Source organism: Chrysochloris asiatica, unplaced genomic scaffold (assembly GCF_000296735.1).
Source record: "Chrysochloris asiatica unplaced genomic scaffold, ChrAsi1.0 scaffold00154, whole genome shotgun sequence".
Classification (NCBI taxonomy): domain Eukaryota; kingdom Metazoa; phylum Chordata; class Mammalia; order Afrosoricida; family Chrysochloridae; genus Chrysochloris; species Chrysochloris asiatica.
The window spans coordinates 6,149,573-6,172,080 of NW_006408672.1; the positions used below are offsets into that span (position 1 = coordinate 6,149,573).

Below are 22,508 nucleotides of genomic sequence, written 5' to 3' on the forward strand. Positions count from 1 at the left end.
CCTTTATTAAGCAAAAATATCAAAATGTGAAGCTAATGTTTCTTGTCATATCCTCCATATAGGTCGATACATTTCTTTCTTTTTATGTTTTAAACTTTTATTGTGAATCGAGTGCTAGTTTACATGGGAGAACATTGGTTTTACACTCATCCAATCTTATTTCATTTCACTGCAATGATTATAATCCCCTCCATGTATTACCATTCAAAAGTATTTGCTTCTATTTCCTCTGATTTTTTTTCTTTTTTTTAATGTACACAAAAACACTCATTTAAACAAAGCAAGGGCACATTCTGTCTACTATATATTTTAAAAATCCAGTATTAGCAGTTACATAAGTTTTACATTTTTTATTATTATAAACACCACTGTAATGAGAATCATTGTTGTATTATCAGTATTGTTTTATGTTAAACTCCAAGATGTAGGATTTCTGAATGAGAACAAATGCAAAATTCTAAGTCTTTTATATATTTAGCCAAATATCTTCCTCAAGGAACTGCTAAAGAGTGCCTATATCTCAACACTGAAAAAACAACAACAAACCCATTGTCTTTGAGTCCACTCTGACTCATAGTCATCGTATAAGACAGCGACCTCAATAGCACCTCCGAGGCTGTAGACCTTTCTAGAAGCAGACTGCCACATCTTTCTCCTATGGAGCGGCTAGTGATTTTGAACCACTGACCTTAAGTGAGCAGTAAAGTATTTAACCACTGCGCCACAACATCTCTTTATATCTCAACACTGGAAAATTATTTCCAAAGGTGGGTGGTATGATAGTTTTGTGCTTCAACATCTGAGCGTGGACCCGTTTCTAATACTTGGTTACACGGCTTATCACTTTTCATATGTAAAATGTACAAAATAGTGCCTCTTTACCAAACAAACTTAGTGGATCATTGAAAAAAATAATCAAACCTCTCAAAGTTCTTTGCATTCCTCAGAAACAAGTAGGAAATGAGTGTTAATATAACTCTGATAAAACAGACTCTTATTTAAATAATTGCATAAATAATAATAGCCCTCTAAAAAGATAGAAACAAACAAAAAAACAGTTGCTATGGTGTTGACTCCAGCTCAGTACAAGTCTGGGTGTTAGAGTAGAACTGTGCTCCATAGAGTTGTTTTTATTTATTATGCAAAAATTTGAGCAACAAAACCTACGTTAGCTCAGTTTCCCCATGTGTCCTGGTGTAGTGCTGTGTGTTAATGTGAGTCTGTTTGAACCACAAGGTTGGTGGTTCAAGCTTACCAGCTGCTCCTTGGAAACCCTATACAGGGTTGCTATGGGTTGGAGCCTACTAAATGGTACTTAACATCTATAGGGTTTTCAATAGCTGATGTCTTGGAAGTAAATCATCAGCTCTAGTTCTGAGGTGTCTCTAGGTGGACTTGAACCTCTGACCTTCATGGTAACAGCTGAGCCTATTAACAATTTGCATCCCCCATTACTAAAATAACCTTTTGGCTTTGTGGTATTTCTTTATGTTGAGTATTTAGAAAGAAGCTTCTCCCCAGCCTTTTATTCACAATGTCGTCTTTGACTCCACACACATTTCCTTGCTTGTGAATCCCCTTTTCTAACCCTACCCATCTCTACAACCTTCTCAACAGAGCTCTATTTTTCTAGTGGTGCACTTTGCTGCTGCTTTCTTGATTGCCATTCTTAATGCTGTTGTTACTGCTTTTTATTTTGTTTCCTCTCTGACCTCCACTGCAGCTGGCAGTTGCCATGGCAGCATTTTCCTCCCCAGCCAGGAGGCCAGGTGACCAGCCACTCCCTGCACTAGGCTGCATTATAGCTGCCAGCATCTCCACACACAGACACAGGCACCACCTCCCCAACTCCAGGGATGGGTGTTGGGTTTTGGGCTTCTGGCTACTGGCCACTGCCACCACTGCTGTCATTTTACTTTTGGACAAGCCAAGGAGAAGCCCAAGAAAAGAAACCAGCTTGAACAAAGAAAACTACAAAGCAGAATTTGCCTCTTTATTGATATATAGGTTTGCATGACTGAAATCCAAAAGTCATTTTCCTGCTGTGACTCAGATGGACCACAGTGCAACAATCCTGAAAAAAGACACCCTAATTCAAATAGCCTGCAATGGCTGCCACCACACAGAACCACATCATTTAGGAACTGCACCATCTTGAGGTGGTCTTTCCCCAGCCTTACTGACCACCACTAAAATAAAAAAGAGGTCATTTATTAAGCTGTAAGAATCCCTCAGATGGATGGTTCTGGAAGCTATGGAAAAATTCATGTTTCTTACACAGGGGCTTCAAAAAGTTTATGGGAAAATGGAATTAAAATTATGGAAGATTTTCAGACATTTTTTGAAGACTGCTCATATAGTGCCCAAGAAGTACAGCCAGAATGTTCTTTAGAAGACAGGATGGCCAGACTTCATCTGTCATACTTTGAACCTATTATTAGGAGGGACCAGTCCCTGGAGAAGAACATCATGCTTGGTAAAGTGGAGGGTCAGCGAAAAAGAGGAAGACCCCCAATTGAACAGATTGGCACAGTTGCAGCAGCAATGGGCTCAAGTGTGGAAGGATTGTGAGGTTGGCTCAGGACTGGGCAATGTTTCATCCTGTTGTACATAGGATCAATATGAGTCAGTACCCAACTCAGCAACACCTAACAACAACATCATATAGTGCCCTTGTCTTAGGGTCCTGAGGACACCTCTCACAACTCACTTGGCCAAAGGAATAAGGTTATATTACTACAAGAACCACACTCTATGACCTCTTATGGCTACCCCTTTGCCCACTCCTATGTTCTATGCTTGTGAGCATCTTCATATGTCTAGAAGACTCTGAAACCCCTATGCTTCCCTTCCTGTATTCTTCCTTCTAATGCCAGATCAAAGGTTCCCCTCCCTTGCCCCATGTGATGCCCTTTCTAGTCTCGCTAGATGGAGTTCATGCCTCCTCTCTCCAGCATAGAGAAGATATCTTTCTGCCAGTAGCTTTTGAGGTATATCATCATTTCACCATGAACTGTTGTGTCCTGGATCACCCAGTGACCACTCAATATCAGAGACTGTGTTACACATACCAGGGAGATGGCTCACACTATGTTGTTGGATATTCCTAGACATACTTCAAAGTAGTATCTTTAGAATGTTTGTGGATTATGAGCAGTATGTGTGTATGATGAGAAAATATATGGTATTATATATTGAAATGTCAAAAATATATTGAAATTTTGGAAGATGTCATTAAAAGAAGAAGAGTAGAGAAAGGCAAAGAGTAGAGCTGGAAGGCAGAAGAAAGAGTGAAGCCCACCTATCAGAATACCAGTCACCAAGCAAAGGAAGCAGCCAAGCCCTCAGACGATGACTCTCAAAGCCAGTTCTGATCCAGGTGGAACATGTCTCTGGTCATAAATTATAGTCTATAGTAGATCTGACCTGCAGACATGTTTCCTTTGAATCTGCCTTGTGTTGCAAAACCTTTGCATTAGATGCCCATTTTTAGTAATTGGAAATTTCAGACCATTCTTTTGGTAGTCCACACTGTAGTCAATATATTTTACCAACACCAGAGTTCAAATGTTCCAGTTACATTGACCACATACCCCCAGTTAACAGTAGCTATCAGGGGTCAGAAAACTATATAACACCTGGACAAAATCTGACCTGTTTGTGTACAGCCTTGAACTAAGAATCATTTTTACAAATTTAAAGAGTTGGGTTTTTAAAATATATATATATAGGATGTGACAGACACCACAGGTGACCCACAAAGCTTCATATATTTACTCTCTGGCCATTTACAGAAAAGGTCTGTGGATCCCTGATTGAGGTATTACCACCACAAGCATTGGAGGTTTGGATTCCTTCATTGTTCCTTTATTGCAAAGCTTAATGAAGAAGAAATCAATTCTATTTGCATAACACGTCTTTGTAACGTTGGGCAATAATATTGTTCCAACTCTGCAATACTGAATTTATATTCATGTGAAAGTGCATGAAAGCATTATCATTGCATTAACTACACTTGACCTAAGAGAATGGCCGCATAGTAGAGATCACTTTATCTATCACACTGTTCCTGACTCCCTCTTACAATCCTCAGCACCCCAAAAAAGGAAAAGTCACTTTTGTAAGTGGAGATACTGTCAGAGTTAGAGAGGTCAGCTCTTAATGGACTAGAAGGTGCATGACGGGTCAGGTTTCCGCTGACACTAATCAGCATGTCACATCTCAGCTGGCCTCATGGAAGACCAACTTCCCCATTAGCAGCTGCACCCTGAAGGTTATGTGTCACTTAGTGCCTGTGACCAAGCTTGGAGTGGCTGATTCCTTCACCATTTTCATTATGAGGCTGTCCAGGAAAAGTGGAGTTCAATTATGTGGCGTCCTCGATGACACACTAGTGAGTTTTCACACATGCATCAGAGAATGGGAGGTCAGGATTAGGGAAAGGTGGTGGCCAGGAACCACTGGATTTCCCTTAGCTCTGTCACTAAACGAATGCTCTTTGCATCACCTTTCTTCACAGCCCAGAAGACCAGTTCAATTTGGAGGCCCAGGTTCCTGTGTGCTGAGCTGGAGATTGAGGGGGAGAGACAAGATTGAAGGCTTAAGACAAAAATAGGCACAGGCTTTGACAAACATTTTAACAACAGTGCATGTTAGAGCTGAATGTGATATCAATGTTGTTGTTGTTAAGTACTGTGGAGTCGGTTCCGACTCATAGCGACCCTGCACAGGGTTTCCGAGGCTGTAAATCTTTACGGGAGCAGAACGCCTCATCTTTCTCCCACGGGACAGCTGGTAGTTTCGAACTGCTGACCTTGCGGTTCGCAGCCTGATTCGTAACCACTACGCTACCAGAGCTCCTTGATATCAATGTAATACTACTAAAACAGTGAAGTGCACACCTTGCCCAGTAAGAAGAACCAGGCACACCCCTACCTCTAATTATCTGGTTCCATAACTTAGTGTCTTTTTTCTCTAGCTTCAGTGTGGAGAAACACTGGAAATTAAACCTAATAAAATCACTGGCCTCCTCATTAAGTACTAGATAGAACTCTTCACCAGCCACCCTTCTTCTGTCTGGAATGTTCTTCCCTTACCACCTTCAAGTCCTTGCTCAATTATCATATTTTCAGTGAATCCTACCCTGACCACCTGGTTTAAAATTCAACCCACTGCCCACCTGACACTCTGTCTAGTCTTCACGTAAACCACCAATACCAAAGCTCATCAGCTGTTCCTAGGAAACCCTGTGAGTTGGAACTAACTCATGCAGTTAACAACAACAACCAATTGCTCTCCACTAGACCTCATGGTGATTTCTTGCAGAGTAGATAGAACTCAGAGGAAGGCTGTGCTGTGCAGGGTGTTCAGTGACTGATTTTTCAGAAGTAGACTATCAGGTCTTTTGTTCTAAGGAAACTCTGAATTGACTTGGACCTCCCCCCTTTAAGATATCAGCCAAGTGCTTAACTGTTGGAACCACTTTGTTGTTGTGAAGTGCTGACTCTCAGCAACCCTGTATAGGGTTTCCAAGGAGCAGCTGATGAATTTGAACTGCCGACCTTACAGTTCAAACTGACCTTGCAGTCCAGTGCTCATCCTACAGCACCACACCACCTTGTTGTTCTTGTTAAGTGCCATCGAGTCGATTCCGACCCATAGCGACCCCGTATAGGGTTTCCAAGGAGCAGCTGGTGAGCTTGAACCATCGACCTTGCAGTTCAAAAGACTTTGCAGTCTGACGCATTAGCCCACAGCGCCACACCAGGAGTCCTAGCCCTTAGTAAATTCCCTGATAAGAAAACCAGAAGTGAAATTTGGGATGGATTCTCACCGGGATGATTCAGTCCACTTCAGTAAACCATGAAACTTCAAGTCTGAAAGGGAGCATGCTTTGAGAGCAGAGTAGAGGGCCGAGTCTTCAGGGCTGATGTAAACTACTTGGAGGCAGGAGAGAAAAGACAGAACACTGAAAGTGACAAAAGGACCATTCAAAAAAGGGAGGGTTGCAGAGAACAAGTGGGCAGGGAGGAGGAGCCCATCCACAAGAGCATGCTATAGAGCCTGCAGGCATGACCAAGAGAAAACCAAACAGAGAGGCATGGGGGATGGGGGCAATGAAACAGTCTATCTTTGCTGTGGTTTCAGCCACACAGAATTAGTAAAAGTTTCCTTGCTTAGTAAAGATCTTAGAAATTATAAATGTAGTTTTTACATATTACTATCTTCCATATCTTACTTATTACTATTTTACAGATGGGATAGCTTTTGATTTCTATAGAACCTCAGAAAGGATTTACATGTATTTTGGAGATTGTATTCATTGTTAATCTTTACCTCAGTTTTCTCCTCCCACAGGGGGAAATGAAAGTTAAATATTCTGGTGTGAAAACAAAGAAGAAAAATAATTGGACATCATGTAAATAAAAGCTTAAATGTTAAATGTCAATATTGTGTTCAAATTTAGAACACTTCAATGCTTTTTGCATTGGAAATTCAATCTGCCTTGGTTCCTAATTTTAACAGAAATAATTCTGTTTGCATAGAAATGGGGACTTACAGGGAAAAAATCACAGCAACAAGAAGACTAATTTTTTTAAAATTATGTCAATGTATATTCTTTTATAAATAATGTTTTAGACACTTGGAGTAGAAAATTCAGTACCTTTCATGAGAAAAAACAAACAAAAAACATTCTAAATTACATTGAAGTCTTGTGGCATTGTGGGTTATGTATTGAGCTACTAACCACGAGGTCAGAAGTTTACATCTTGTCAGGGAGAAAGATGAGGCTTTTTGCTGTCGTAAAGATTCACAAGACTCAGGAACCCTCTACAGGGTCACTACAAGTCAGGAGCGATTCGTCGGCACACAACAATTATATTAAACACAGTTTTAATATGCATGTATGAGGTAACTTCAAGAACTTTGTGGGAAAATGGAAAGAAAAGATAATGGAATTTTTCAATGAACTTTTTGAAGTTGCCTCCAACTTAACAACATTCATTGTAAATTATGTTGATTCTGACATAAGTCTAATAGTTCATCTCAGATTAACAACTGGTGTTTCTTATAATAGAAAATGCTGAATCAGATCCTGCGGTAGACCTGGTCTGTGACGATGTCCATGTCAGAGTTATAACAATAAAGTCAGCATCACAATGACTATTGGACATGTGTGCAGTTCAAATCATTAGAGTTGAACATTATCCTTATAACTCTTGACACCAGCATCGATGTTAGTAGATACGGCACTATTTTGAACAGTAAATCATAAAATTGAAAAATGCAAGTGAACATCTGAGAAGGGTGATGTCGTTGTTAAGTGCCATCAAGTCAGTTCTGACTCATAACAACCGTATATAGAGTTTCTGATGAGCAAACTGGTACGTTCGAACCTCCGACCTTGTGAGAAAGATAATATCAGCAAATTCCATGCTGCACCAATGTATGTAGTACATTGTATAAAATACACACACATATAAGAATGACAGTTGTAAATTTGGTTTGTCATAACTTGAATATGTCATAAGTCAGGGACTCCTGTATTATCTGAGCCCTGGGGACTGCTAACCATAACATCAACAGTTTAAACCAATCAGCCATTCTCAAAAACCCTATATGGAGTCACTATGAGTTGGAAGTGATTCATCGGCACTTAACAACTACAACTATTATATGCTTTTGCTGTTCAACTATAATATTGTTTCTCTGACTTTAATTTTTGAGAAAGAAGAGGTACCAATACATTTAGTTCAAAGAATAGACAAAACAATATAAAAATATTAACAAAGTACTACAGTTTGATTGGCTGAATTATAAAGGTATTAAAATTAAAAAACGAACAACAACAACAACAAAAAAAACTATTTGCTGTGGACTGGACTCCAGCTTATGGTGATGCCATGTGTGTCAGAATAGAACTGAGCTCCACAGGGTTTTTAAAGGCTGATCTTTCTGAAATAGATTGCCAGGACTTTTTTCTGAGGGTCCTGGAGTGATGCTATAAGATGAGTACTGGACTGCTAACTGCAAGGTCGCAAGTTCAAACCTACCAAGTGCTCCTTGGAAACTCTATACTAAGTCATTATAAGTCAGAACTGACTTGTTGACACTTAAGAGCAATACTACTATAAGGAAGCCCTGGTAGGATAACACTGATCTGTTAACTGTAAAGTTATCAGTTCAAACCAACCAGCCACTCGGCAGGGAAAAAATAAAAAGTGAGGCTTTACAGGAGTCCTGGTGTGGAACTGTAGGATAGGCACTGGACTATTAACCACAAGGTCTGTTCAAATCTACTAGCTGCTCCTTGGAAACCCTATGCAGGGACAATGTGATGTGTAACTGACTCGAGGGCACTTAATATCATAGCCTGAGAAACCGTGCATCAGGTGGCTATGAGTTGGAATCGATTTGATGGCAATGGGAATGGGAATCCTATATAGTATAATATAGTCAGATTTCTGGGTGGCACACTTGGTTTGTGCTTGTTACTAACCTAAATTTCGGCAGTTCTAACCCACCCTGTGGTACTAACCCACACAACAGCTCTGTAGAAGAAAGGCTAAGATCTAGTAGTGCTTGTGTGCCGTCAACTCAGTTGTGACTCATAGCCACCTTGTATAGAGCTTCTGAAACTATAAATCTTTATGGGAGCAGAATGCTTCATATTTTCTTTCAGAATGGCTGTTGGGTTTGAACTGCTGACCTTGCGGTTAGCAGTCCAGTGCATCACCCACTATACAATCTGTTCCTTTAAGAATTAAAAGCAAACAAGCAAACAAGCACATGTGTGTCGATTCTGATCCATGGCAACCCCTTGTGTTACAGTGTAGAGCTGCTCCTCAGAAACCTGATACCACAGGGTTGCTATGAGTCGGAACCGACCTGACGTCACTTAATAACAACAACAATCTAGATGGAAGCATGCGGCCAGTGCTGTCTTCTGTGGAGCCACTGGGTGGATTCTAACTGCCAACCTAACTGTTAACAACAGCCTAGCTCAAACCATTTATTTCACTCAGGGACCAGCCAAGAAATCCCTATAGAGCAATTCTACTCTGTAACCCTTGGAGTCAGCAAAATAAGAAGCAACTCAGTAGCAATGGGTTTGGTTTTTGTTTTTATATACCAGTGCCTTTGTTTCTCATTATTAATTGATCACAACCAGAAAGTAAACTCTATTGTCTGCTTCTTCCTGAGAAAGCCACACCCACAGCCAGACAGTGGCTCTGGCATTGTTTCTGATTTTTAAGGAACAGGCTTCTTGTTGAATTAGATTTGGTACAATTCAGTCAAAGTAATCAAGAATCCAGAGAGCTGTCAGACCTCAAATAACTTTTCAAGAAGGGTTTGTGGATGAACCTCACGCTTCTCCTGGACCACAGAATTTTGAGTAGGAGAGAGAAATCCATTCTGTGATTTAAACACAGACACACACACACACACACACACACACAACAAATTGGGTCTGGTAGCAGAAGGATCCTGTGCAATGGACTGCCCCTGTGAGCAGGAATTAGATTCAGTGGTCACAACAACTATTGGAATTAGCTGGATGCCCTCTTCTCCCTTGGCTATGGTTTTGGAAATTAGCTTCAGTGCTAGCAGAGCCTTCCCACTTGGGGGATTAAGAAAACCAAGAGACAACAGCAACTCCAAATCAGCTTCCTCTCCTGAGGAAAAGAGGGCATGTTTGGGAGGATTTCAGCATCACCAAATTGCTTCATGTCCCAAAGAGCAAGCACATGTGCTGGATCTGATTCCTGACTTTAGGAAGCTTTGAGGTTTTTGTTTGGGGGTGAGGGGTAGTGGGAGGGACATGAATACCAGGAACAATATGCAAACATGTGCACAACACTACTCTGAGGGGAACCCACACTAAACAGGAAAATGAAGGAAAGAGAAGACAGCTCAGAGGCAAAGGCTTGGAGCTGTCCAAGGTGAGGAATGTTTGGGTTACAGAGGTTGAAACTGCAATGCCTGGAAAGTGTTCAGGACTAGAAAGCAGGACACAGTCATGGAGAGTCACTATCTGGGGAGCAAAGTTTGAAGCATGCTTTGTGACCATCTCCCCTATCAAAGACCTTTATCAAGACCTGAGTTATATTTTAGGAACAAAATGAAAAAGGACATCTGTCTTGGACCAGAGTTGGGTGTCTGGGAGTCTGTTAGGTGAGAGGCTTTGAGTCCCCAAATGGGGAGAGTGTCAGAACAGCCAGAAAACACAGGCACTTGAGACAGATCTGAGGGATGGCCTCAACAAGACTGAATTCGGGGTGCAGAAGAAATGGGCATCTGCGGGTCTCATTCTTACCAGTTATCTTACCTATTTCCAGTTGCTTGATATTATTATAAAGCCCTAGTGTGGTGTTGTAGGATAAGCACTGGACTGCTAAAAACAAGGTTAGTGGTTCAAGTTCACCATCCACTACTTGGAAACCCTGTACCGGGTTGCTACAAGTTGAACCCTACTCAACGGCATACAACAACAACAACATTGTTGTAGAGCCCTGGTGTGGCACTGCAGGATAAGCATTAGACTGGTAACTGCAAGGTCATCAGTTCAAATCCACCAGCTGCTCTTGGAAACCCTATGCAGGATCACTATGAGTCAGAACTGACTCACAGCAAAAAAAACAACAATATTGTGGTAAGGGGCCTTGGTGGCATCGTTAAGTGTTGAACTGTTGTTGTTGTTGTTATGTGCTGTGGAGTCAGTTCTGAATCATAGCAGCCCTGTACAGGGTTTCTGAGGCTGTAAATCTTTACAGGAACAGAAAGCCTCATCTTTCTCCTGTGGAACAGCTGTTAGTTTCGAACTGCTGACCTTGCGGACTGCTAACCTAAATATTGACAGTTCAAGTCCACCAACCACTCTGCAGGAGAAAGACAAACCCTAAGGGACAGTTCCCCTCTAGGACCACTAAGGATCAGAACCCACTGGATGGCAGTGAGGTGATGTTGTTGTTGTTGTCAGCTGCTGCAATCAGCTCCAACTCTTGGTGACCCCATGAGTACAGTGGAACTAAATTTTCCCTGTTGTTGTTACATGCCATTAATTTAGTTAGGACTCATAACAAGCTTGTATGGGGATTTTGAGTGACTTGTGGGTTTGAATTGCCGAACTTGTGGTTAACAACTCAGTGCTGATCCTACAGCACCACACCAGGGCTCCTTTTGCCAAGTACTGAACGAAACCTACATTGGTTGGAGATCACTGGCTGAATTTTGGAAATAGATTGCCAGACTTTTCTTCCTAGTGTTAGTCTAAAACATGTCAGTATCTAAGCCAATATGTAAGTATCCACTGGCAGATGAGTAGTGATTGTGAATAAAGTATATTGGTTGGGAATGAAACCCAGGTCTACTATAGGGAATGTGAGAATTAGTGCACTGAATCACCACAACTGCCCATTTTCATTCCATTTCCTATTCCTAAAGTGTAATGAATCATCTTTTCCAGAAAATGAGCTTCCTTTCTTGTCATTCTTGTGCCATCATTCTCTCCCTGGGTTGTGGAATCAACTTCCTCTTCTGCCTTCCATGACATACATGCACAGCCACCATGTCTTATTGTACTCACTGAGCAGCAGTTCATCATCTGTCCTTTCATTCCTGTCAGCAGTGTGAGCAGCCCGGTGGTAGATCATAAAGGTCCATAACCACATACACTAGCTCCTCACCCTGGTCCTATGCCCTCCCTCACCCTTTGCGCCTTAGGAGTGTGAGGGGGGATGGGGTGCGGTGAGTACAGTTATATACAGGCTACATCCTTTTCACTGCTGTTGTTTAGTGCCATCTTGTCAATTCCAACTCATAGTGACCCTGTTGTATAGCGTTTCCCAGGAGCAGCTGGCAGATTTGAACCACTGACCTTGCAGTTCCAACCAACCTGTGGTCCAGTGCTTATCCCACAGTGCCACACCAGGATTCCAGCCTTTTCACTAGAGCAAAACAATTTCCTAAGCCTTGGTCTTCCATAATTCAATCTGAGACCCTGACTTTGGCTCTTAATAATTGCATAGAGAAAATAGAGAAGATACTCAGATTTTCACCTGGTCTCCTCTACCTGAGAATTTACATTTCCACCTCAGAGATCCTGAATAAGAAGCTCCAGTTTAACAAGATTCCCAGGTGATTCTTATTGATCTTACAGCTTCTTATATACATAAGAATCCCTGGAGAGCTTATTAAAATGTAGATTCTGATTTACTGTGTTGTTGTTGTGTGCCATCTAGTCCGTTCTAACCCTATATAGGGTTTCTGAGGAGCAGCTGGTGTGCTTGAACCACCAACCTTGCAGTTCAAATGGCTTTGCAGTCTGGCATATTAACCCACAGCGCCACATCAGGACTCCCTGATTCAGTATAGCAGGAGGTCAAACCAGAATGAACTGGTTTGAAGCCCTGCAAAAATCAGCCAATGGAATCCCTATAGATCACAAAGGTCTGATTTGAAGCCTTCCATGGGGATGGAGCAGGATCAGGCAGCATTTTGTTCTATTGTGCATTGGTCTGCTATGAGTCTGGGGGCCACCTAGAAGCAGCTAAGGAGAACAAGGCCTCCCAATTGTCTTCTCCCTCCTCCACCCCAGAGGTAATTACTGCTCTGCCCCACCCATTCAGCAAGGGCCTCTGCTCTGGAGTCTAGCCCCTCCAGGCTCTGCCATGACATCGCTCCTCAGATTTACCCTTTATTATTTGAATTTCTCCAATTAGTTACTCTCCATTCACTAATAGTAATAGCATTACTGTTCTTTAAATACATTGTACTTATCATCCTATGACAAAAGTTCTGTTACTCCATTATACAGTGAAAGAAACTGAGAAGCTAAGTAACCTTCAGAAATCTACATAACTAAATAAGCAATAGAATTCAAACTCTGGAGGAAGATTCAAACCCCCACTGACTAAACAACTGCAGTGCACTACCACCCAACACATGCTCATTCTCTGAACAGAAGGTATCCTTTCCTCCATCTTGCTGCTGCTTTTCTAGTTGCCTTCGATTCGACTCTAACTCAGGGTGACCCAGTTTTGCCAAAGTTTGCACTGTGCTTCATAGTGTTTCCAATGGCTGATTTTTAAGAAATAGATCGCAAAGTTTTTCTTCTAGGTACTTCTGGGAGGACTTGAACCACCAAATCTTCAAAATTCCTTTATATTTATTACCTCTGCTTTCATTATCTCTTTGTGTTACTCACCCTTCTACAAACTTGGAATCTTCAGGTCTGACGAAATGGCTCTTTTATAGCTTAGCAGTGATCTCAAAATTGTTAGTGTCACAACATTTTTTTTTATTTTATCATATTCAAACTCCTCTGTTTCTGTTTGCTTCTACTTATCAGCAGAAACATGAATCTGAGCTCCTTTGTCTTGATAGCTTTTTCTTGGCGTGTGGATTGACTACTCTGATTTGATTGCAGACTCAGTTGATATACATGTTTATATCACTTAGTTTCACACTATGCCTATTGTTGTTGTGAAGTGCTGTCGAGTCGGTTCCAACCCATAGCGACCCTGTAAAGGGTTTCCAAGAAGCAGCTGGTGAGCTTGAACTGCCGACCTTGCAGTTCCAACGGTTTTGCAGTCTGGCGCATTAACCCACACCGTCACACTATGCCTATGGACGGTGTATATTTCTTTTACATGTGAATTAACTGTAACAGGGAATTGACAGTGTTTGTCTTTCAGTGAGTCCCTAACTTGTCACACAACCACTGGGAACAGGTTGGTGTGAGTAGTATACTTTAGATCACCCATGTTGCTTCTGCTACCTGTGAATCTAGTCCCTGGTTAGCAAGAGTTTTCAATCCGAAACTGTGGTGAACTAACATTAACTGAAAAGTAAAAGATCCTTGAATATTAGTTTTGTTTTCCCTCCCCAGTGGCTTAGAGCCATGTAAGTACCCCCAGAGCCACATCACTGAATATGGCTCCACAGGAAAAGAAACGAACCTTCAGCATCCATGTTAAGCAGAGTTTTAGAAAAGAAATTTTGGTTATGACTTCATATTTTACTCATTAACATGTTCAGTCTTGGGATTTGTTTGTCAGTTTGCTCAAAGACATGACAAGAAAGAATATAGTGGCAGTTCTCAATATTCATTTTCTGAAGACAGAAGAATAGCAGGGCCACCTACAATACAGTGACTTGGAAAAATTGATTTTGCCCACTACAGCTAAAAAACAGCCTTCTCTATGCTAAACATGGGAATGTCTTCAGGACCTACATAGTGCTGTGACGGTTTCAATCTAATCTAAAGCTCATTTCTAACCTGTCTGTGGGATTTTGGTCTTTACAGCTCCTGATGGTCCACCTCAGGAAGTTCACCTGGAGCCCATATCATCTCAAAGCATCAGGGTCACCTGGAAGGTAAACCAGATCAACACGTGTATTCTTGGCATTGGTTCCCACTGGGGTGAACCCTTCACTCTGGTTATGTGTTATGGTGCAGCGACATTAACATTGCATCAAACCTACATTTTAAAATCAGGTTGAAAGCCCTTATCTTAACACTCAACACCTGGGTCCACAATTTTAAAACCTTTACAACAAGTTCTGTATCTACAGAAAGAGTGAAATCAGTGTCTTTTTTTTTTTCTTGATAAAGGTCTGGTCTCCACACAGACAGTGAAACTGATGACCATGACTGCACTTTTCAATTCTGTGGGCAATAACTTTTTCTTACTGTGTTTCCTAAGTGTGGTGCATGGCTGGCAGATAGCCCACGAAGCTGGCAGGAAGGAGAGGAATCCTGGCTGTGAGGCTAACTAGCTGTGTCCTTAAGAAAGTCCCTTAACTTCCCTGCATTTATATTCCTCACCATGAAGTGAATGGCTGGCCAGCTGTCTTGCAAGGCAATGCTTCCCCAAGTGTGGCTCATGCTGAATGCCTGTTGCCAGTCATGAAAGAAAAGAAAGCCTGAGCCACAGCGTAAACAACTATGTTTTCATTCAGCTGACATGGTTTTCAATGCAAAACTTTCTCAATGAAGGAAGCAGCGTGTTGACTATATTCTGGTGTAAGCTTATCACATCACAGAGCTTGGAACGCCAGTATCAGCACTGGTCTTGAAGTAGCATGGCATTTGACTAGCTTGTGATGCTTCCCTGTGAATCAGTCATCCACTTAATGGTGTTCCTGGAGATAATGACTTGGACCAGATACATTTCATCCTGAGTGCTGGTTCTAGGTCAAAACTTTAGCCAAGTTGTTCTTACTCTTCCACTTCTGAATTTCTCACATTGCATATGTCTTTTCTTAACCTCTAGAGTTGCATTGCTTGAACAGCAATGGGCTGAAGCATAACAACACTTGTGAAGATGGCATAGGATCAGGCAGTATTTCATTCTCTTGTGCATTATGGTAACTGTGAGTCGGTACCTATCCGATGGCACTTAACAACAACATAGTGTCCTTTTAGCTATGTCAATACTCATTGAAGGCAACAAACAAACACTGTGAGTTCTTCAAATCTCAAACACCACCTAATAATTAATTGCTTAATCCAGTTCACCTGGTTTTGCTTCTCGCATTGGCACTTCATAAAATGGCAAACCAACTTTAACTAGTCGCAGTAAAGTTGATTCCAATGCAGGGCAACCCCATGTGTGTTAGAGTAGACCTGTGCCCCTTACATTTTCAATGGGAGATTTTTCTAAACTAGATTGTTAGGCACTTCTAAGACTCCACTGGCAGCATTCCTGTTAGCAGCTGAGTGTTTAACCATTTCTACCATGCAAGAATGCTATTAAATGGGTGGTGGTGTTGTTTGGTGCCATTGAGTCGGTTCCAAGTCATAGTGACCTGTGTCCAATAGAGGAAAACACTGCCCAGTCTTGTGCAATCTTTTTCATGTTTGGGAACATTGTTTCAGCCACGGTGTCAGTACATCGCATTGAGGCTCTTTCTCTTTTTCACAGACCTTTACCAAGGATGATGTCTTTCTCTAGGGACTGGTCCCTCCTGAAAGTATGTCCAACGTGCATGAGACGAAGTCTCACCATCCTCCCTTTTCAGGAGTGTTCTGGCTGTACTTCTTCCAACACAGATCTGTTCATTTTTCTGGTAGTTGTTGTTAATGCCATCCAGTAGATCCCACCTCATAGCAACTGTGAATAGAATTTCCAAGGAGTGGCTTATGTGTTTGAATCTCCAACCTTAGAGTTCAAATCAACCTTGTAGTCTAGTGCTTATCCTTCAGCACTACACCAGGACCATTCTGTATTTTTTGCTAACATTATAATGTAAAGGTATTAATTTTTCTTTGCTAACAATTCTTTGCTAACATTATAATGTAAAGGTATCAATTTTTCTTTGCTAACAATTCTTTGCTAACATTATAATGTAAAGGTATCACTTTTTCTTTGACCTGCTGTTTTCACTGTCCAGATGCTCATGCATAGAAGGCAGCTGAAAATACTAAGGCTTTGGTCAGGTGCACCTTTGCCTTCAAACTGACAGCTTTGCTTTTTAACACTTTAAAGGACCTTTTGCTGAATGCTACAGATAATTTTTAGTTCCCCTTTCCTATTCGGTCTCCTTATATAAAACCTGTATCTTGAACTTTGATTCCATAAAAATAGAAGTATTTTATGAGACACATTATACTTTGCATATACTTTAGTTGGAATACATTCATGAGCGCAGCAGTCAGGAAATCAAGCAACTCTTCTATTACATAAAATGATAAGCCTCTTTTTAAACCAACTAACCAACCAACAAACAAAAAACAGAAAAGCAGGTAGAGGGGTTGGATTTCACTGCTAGGCAGATACTTCCTTTGGTCTGAACACAGGTTAATGCATCCAGCATCCCACCCTCCTCAGTGTCAGCTTTTTTCAGGCTGGCCAGGGAGTTGTTATTATGGTGGGCAGTGTGATGTGTCTGCTGAGCTGCAGTTAAGAAGTGTGGGGAAGGAGGGGCTCTCTTTCAGTGAGCACAGCCACTGCCTGCAAGCATCACACATATTAGACAATAAAGACCCACAGCAAGCCATCACCCCAAATGCTTCCCTGCCACTCTACAAACCCAGTGCTGACTCACTCTCTGTTGAATTAAAAACTTGTGAAGTTAACCCCACATAGCCCTACTCATTCTCTTGCATTTTGCTGCTGAAAAGGGCCAGGTATTCCTGTGTCCTCTAATGTGTTTTGGGAACAGCATGAGAGAGGTATCTCTCTACAGAGCACCCAGATTTTATACCTATAGAAGCATTGCACCCATTTTCTCCTAATAGATAAATAGCAGTGAAGGGGAGTTAACTGCAATTAAATATCTTTTTGTGTGCCCAAAGTGATCAATGTTTTGTGGGCTATTAAAAAGGAGGCTTTGTTTCCATTAGATTGTGATTTTGTTGTTGTGCTTTTGAGTCAGTGCTTTTGAGTAAGTTCTAACTTAGAGCTACCCTATATAGACTTGGAGTCCTGGTGTGGCACTGCGAGTTAATGCGCCAGACTACAAGGTCGTTTGAACTGCAAGGTCGGTGGTTCAAGCTCACCAGCTGCTCCTCGGAAACCCTATACAGGATCTCTATAGGTCAGAACCGACTTAATGGCACTTCACAACACAACAACAAGGTGATCCTTAAAAATCCTGGTGGATTTGAACTGCTGACCCTGTGCTTAGCAGTCCAGTGGCTAGCCTACAGTGCCAAACCAGGATCTATATTATCCAAAGAACAGTATAGTATGTTTCAGTATAGCAGGGCCATTGTTGGAGGGACTGGTGTATGTATATATATATAAATGTTTTATTTTGAATTATGTGATCGTTTACATGGGAGAATATTAATTTTACATTCATCCTCTCATATATCTTTTCATTGCCATGGTTACAATCCCCTCCATGCATCATGAACCAACCAAAGGGTATATCCTGCAAGCCTGCCCCCCAGTCATCAGCACACAGCTCCTCTTCCTCTCTGGGTCTAAAGTTCCCAGCTGCTCCATGTCTCCACGTCATCGTCTCTGCCTCCATCTCTGGTGTCACTGCTTCTCTGGGTAGGGTCCCGCTCTCCGCTCTTCTCCCTTGATGGTCCCAGGGACCTCAGCTCCTAGACTGCAAAATTAATCACTGCCTTCCTTGCTACAAAATATCTACCTTTACATTTCCAACCCTCACAATTGGGACTGGTATATTTGTGACTTAGCAGACTGAGAGGAGATCTGACCTTTATTTGACTTGTCATTGAACATTGGCCTGTTCATGTGCGATTTCTGATGCAGCCAGTTGTATGCAAATATACATAATCTAAAGAAAATAAGCTTTGGTAGTGCAGTGGATTAAGCAGTTCAAAACCACCAGTCACTCTACATGAGAAGAATGAAGCTGTCCGTTCCAATAAAGGCTTACAGTCTCAGAAGCCCTATGAAGCAGTTCTACTCTGTCCTGTCAGATTGCAATGTATAGATGTGTTTGGTTTTGGTTTTTAATATGTAATTAAAATAGAAAGCCAGTTGCTGTTGAGTGACCTCCGCCTCATGCTGACAGCACATGTGTCAGAGCAGAACTGCACTGTGTAGGGTTTTCAGTGGATACTTTTTCAGAAGTAAATTACCAGGCCTTTCTTCTGAAGCAATGATGAGTAAATCCAATCCTTTAACGTTTAGGTTAACAGCCGAGCATGTAAATGGTTTGTACGCTGCACTGGTATTCCAACTAAGATAAATGTGAAGTATAATATATAGTATAAAATATGCCTGTTTTCATGGACTGCATGTTCAAAATAATGTTCTGTAGAAGGCAACTGAAGAGGAAAGGGGAAGCAAAAAATAGGACAAGGAAAGAGGGAGAGGAAATAGCATCAGCCCCAAAGAGGAGCCTAGGTGAGTGAGCCCTGATAAACGTGTGAGGAGGACTGGGAGGTCTGAGCCATCAGCTAGGTAGCTGATCAGAAGTACAAGCTGTGATCAATAGAGAGACAGGCATGAGGTAGAAGATGCTCTGGGATGTTGGTGGTGTCTTCTCAGTTTCCTAGTGCTGTCATTACACAACAACAACAACAAATATATGAGTAGCTTTAAGGAACAGGAATGTGTTTTCTCCCAATTCAGAAGACAGGCTTCAGGACATGTTAGTAGCTCCAGAAAAGCCTTAGCATTCTGTGGTGTCCTCCTTCCCCTTCATTCTTCTGCGTCTGTTCTACTATTTCCAAAGCTCAGAAGTGACTAGGTTTAGGACCCATCCCCCACTGCTATGGCCTCATTAGCATTTGTTGTTGTTGTTATCAAGTGCCATGGAATCTATTTAGACTCATAGTGACCCTGTGTAGGTTTTCCAAGGAGCAGATGGTGGGTTTGAACTGCTAATCTTGAGATTCAAACTCCACTGCTGATCCTACAACACCAACATAGCTAAAGAAAAACTCTATTTCTAAACAGGATCTTATTTATAGGTTCTAGGGTTAGGATCTCAATGCATTTTGGAGGAGAACATAGTTCAATTCATAATAGTGGGAAAGATTATGTCAGACTGCAGAACCTATAAAGTAAGAAGGTACCTTTCCATGCATGGGAAATAGATATTAATACATTTATTGTTACACAAGCAATATTGTAACAGCAGTCTCAATCGAACAAAAGAGACAACTTTCCTGTTTTATTTTAGTTATTCTTTCATCATAGAATAGTTTCAATAGTTTAAAAATTTTTAATATTAAAATTTAAAAATAAATACCAATGGTTTTCCATAGCCTACTGAACACCTAACATTCCCTGCATGGCACAAACAGTTAAGTGCTTGACTAATAACTGAAAGGTTGGCTGTTCAAACCCACCCAGGAGGCTCCTTGGAAGAAAGGCCTAGTGATCTACTTCTGAAAAGTCAGCCATTGCAAACCCTTTGGAGCACAATCTTACTCTGATACCTAGGGGTTACCATAAGTTAGAGCGGACTCTATGGGATCAGGTTTTTGGTTCGTTTTTACTGATTACAGACCAGAACTCATTGGGCACACACCTTTATTCATCGACACCCCTTTCTCAGTTTTCACTGACCGTTCATAGCCACCCACACACGTCATCCACGTTCCCTCTTTAATATCATTTTTCATTGCCCAATGTGCTTATTCAAGGCTTCAATCCTATAGAACACTTTCTGGGAAGAATTGTGAATCCCCAATGCAGAATGAGTTGTTTTATCTTCTGTGTTAGCCACTGCTCTTGATGTTGGCTCAATGAGGTTGCAGTCACATTGTTTTCTGCAGTCCCTTTGTGTGTGTCCCATTTGCTATTCTGTAAGCTTCAGTTCCAGGAGTGTTTCATTCATCATTGATCCCTAGTGGCTGGCATGTGTTGAACAAATGAATGAATGGCTAAGTGAGTGCGTGAGAACACATGTGAGTTGGGGAAGATGAGACCCACAGTGTAAGTGTCTCATGCCCGACTGGCCTCTGAAGCCTTACAGTTTTCAGAAACAGCCATACAGTAGGCACCAACCAGAGACGTCTCCAAACAACAGAGTGTACTACAGTGGAAGACCCCAGAGAACACAGTGTTAGACCTTCAGACACTGGAGCTGTGCTCATGTACAGCACGGACCAGTCACTTGGGATTTTACTGTCTTTTAAGTAAAAGGCAGCAGTTGTTTGAGAAATCTGTGATAAGTCTAAGAGGAAAGGGGCATCTGTACATCATTTCAAATGTAAACCCATGGGAACATATACAAAGACCACTACCATATTGCTACTGCAGGATAATGCTCTGGACCACAGGTCAGTTTGAGCCACAAGGTTGGCAGTTGAAGTACACCAGCCGCTCCTCAGAAACCCTTTACAGGGTTATATGAGTCAGACAGCACCTAACAACAACAATTATGTAACATGAAGGCTTAGATTGTGGGTAGCTGATATTGACATGGCTCCCACTAATGGGGTAACTTTATGTACAACAGAATGAAGCATCGCCCAGTTCTGCATTATCTTCATAATTGTTGGCATGTTTCAACCCAAGATCCACAAGATTTTCATTGGCTACTTTTCAGAAGCAGATCACCAAGATCTTTCTTCCTAGTCTATCTTACTCTGAAAGTTCAGCTGAAACTTTACCACCATGGGTGACTCGGCTAGTATTTGCAATACCTGTGGCATAGTTTCTAGATTCATAGCAACAAGCAAGCCACCATAGTCTGACAGACTGACAGAAGGAGCCGTTAAATCCTTTCACATATCTGGAATTAAATAAAAATGTTAAGCAATGAGTTAGCAGGTGCTCTAGAAAGTGTAAATAAATCTGAATGAAATAAAAATAAATAAGTAATAGTAAAGATTCATTTTCTAGCCCTTGCCCCATATACTTTGAAAAGTAAAAGGATTTGCATAAGCAAAAATTATTTACTATACTAAATGTTTTGCTAATAATTACAGACGTTTTTTTCCAATGTCAGAAAGGATATTTATAACAGCTAATGGATAAAAGTGGCGAACCTAACAGAGAATTCATTGACTTTTAGAACATTCTACTTGATAGTCTCTCTCTTAAGTAAATATAAAATGCTGATGGAACAGAGCTCTTGTAAGAATGCATGCTACCTTCTAAAAGAGTCAGTGGGTCAGTTGGAATAACGGAGTCCAAAATCACAATGTCCTACATCCTACTGTCATGAGTAGGCACTAGAATCTTAAAAAACTCATGAGTGACCATCTAAAGTGCAAAAGTTGGTCTCTCCCTGTGCAGAGGAAAGAAGAGTGATGGCAACTGAAGACCCTTGGAAACAATTGTCCATTGGACTAATGGACCATGTAAAGTTCAGTTTTAAGGGTCCTGAGACTAGAAGAACTAGATGGTGCTTGACCACCAGTACCAACTTCTCTGAAAGGGATCTTTTAGACAGTCCTGGATAGAGGGAGAGGAAATGTAGAACAAAACTCAAAACCATCAAAAAGACCAGGCTTACAGGTCAGAAAGAGACTGGAGGAACTTAAGACTGTGGCCCTTGGTCACACTTCAGGTCTGGAACTGAACTTAGCCTTATGGCTCAATTTTCAGCCAAGCAGTAGATACAGTGGTGATGATGGTGTGTCATGGAGTTGGTTCCAACTCACAGTGACCTTGTATAGGGTTTCTGAGGCTGCAAATCTTTACAGGAGCAGAAAGCCTCATCTTTCTCCTGTGGAGCAGCTGGTAGATTTGAACTTTTGACCTTGCAGTTAGCAGTCCAACATGTAACCCACATTAACCCACAGTGCCACACTAAGACTTCAGATAGGTATATAGTGTGTGTAAAACAACACTTGTGAGGTATGCACACCATAGGATGGTCAGCCATTCAAGATCAAAAGAGTAGCATTTACCTTTGGACAACATTTAGAAGGTTTGGTAAAAAATGAAGACTAGACACAAGAAACAAAAGGAGGAAGTGGAATAAGTGAGATTGCATTGTGGGCATTGCAGTCATTGAGATGAAACAAAATGTGTGATTTATTGAAGGTAAACCTGATGATTTGCTCTGTAAACCTTCACTCAATTCACACTCCAAAGTTTACATATATATATGTAAAAAAA

The 22,508-nt window shown here is 41.3% G+C and overlaps 1 protein-coding gene across 1 annotated transcript in view; it reads left to right on the forward strand.

Annotated features, from left to right (window-relative positions):
- The window catches only part of DSCAM (Down syndrome cell adhesion molecule), an 888,132-nt gene that overhangs the window by 662,993 nt on the left and 202,631 nt on the right, over positions 1–22,508 (forward strand). Inside the window, exon 20 of the mRNA XM_006870860.1 lies at positions 14,309–14,379. Coding sequence (XP_006870922.1) covers positions 14,309–14,379 — 71 coding nt within the window. The remainder of the gene's footprint in view (positions 1–14,308; positions 14,380–22,508) is intronic.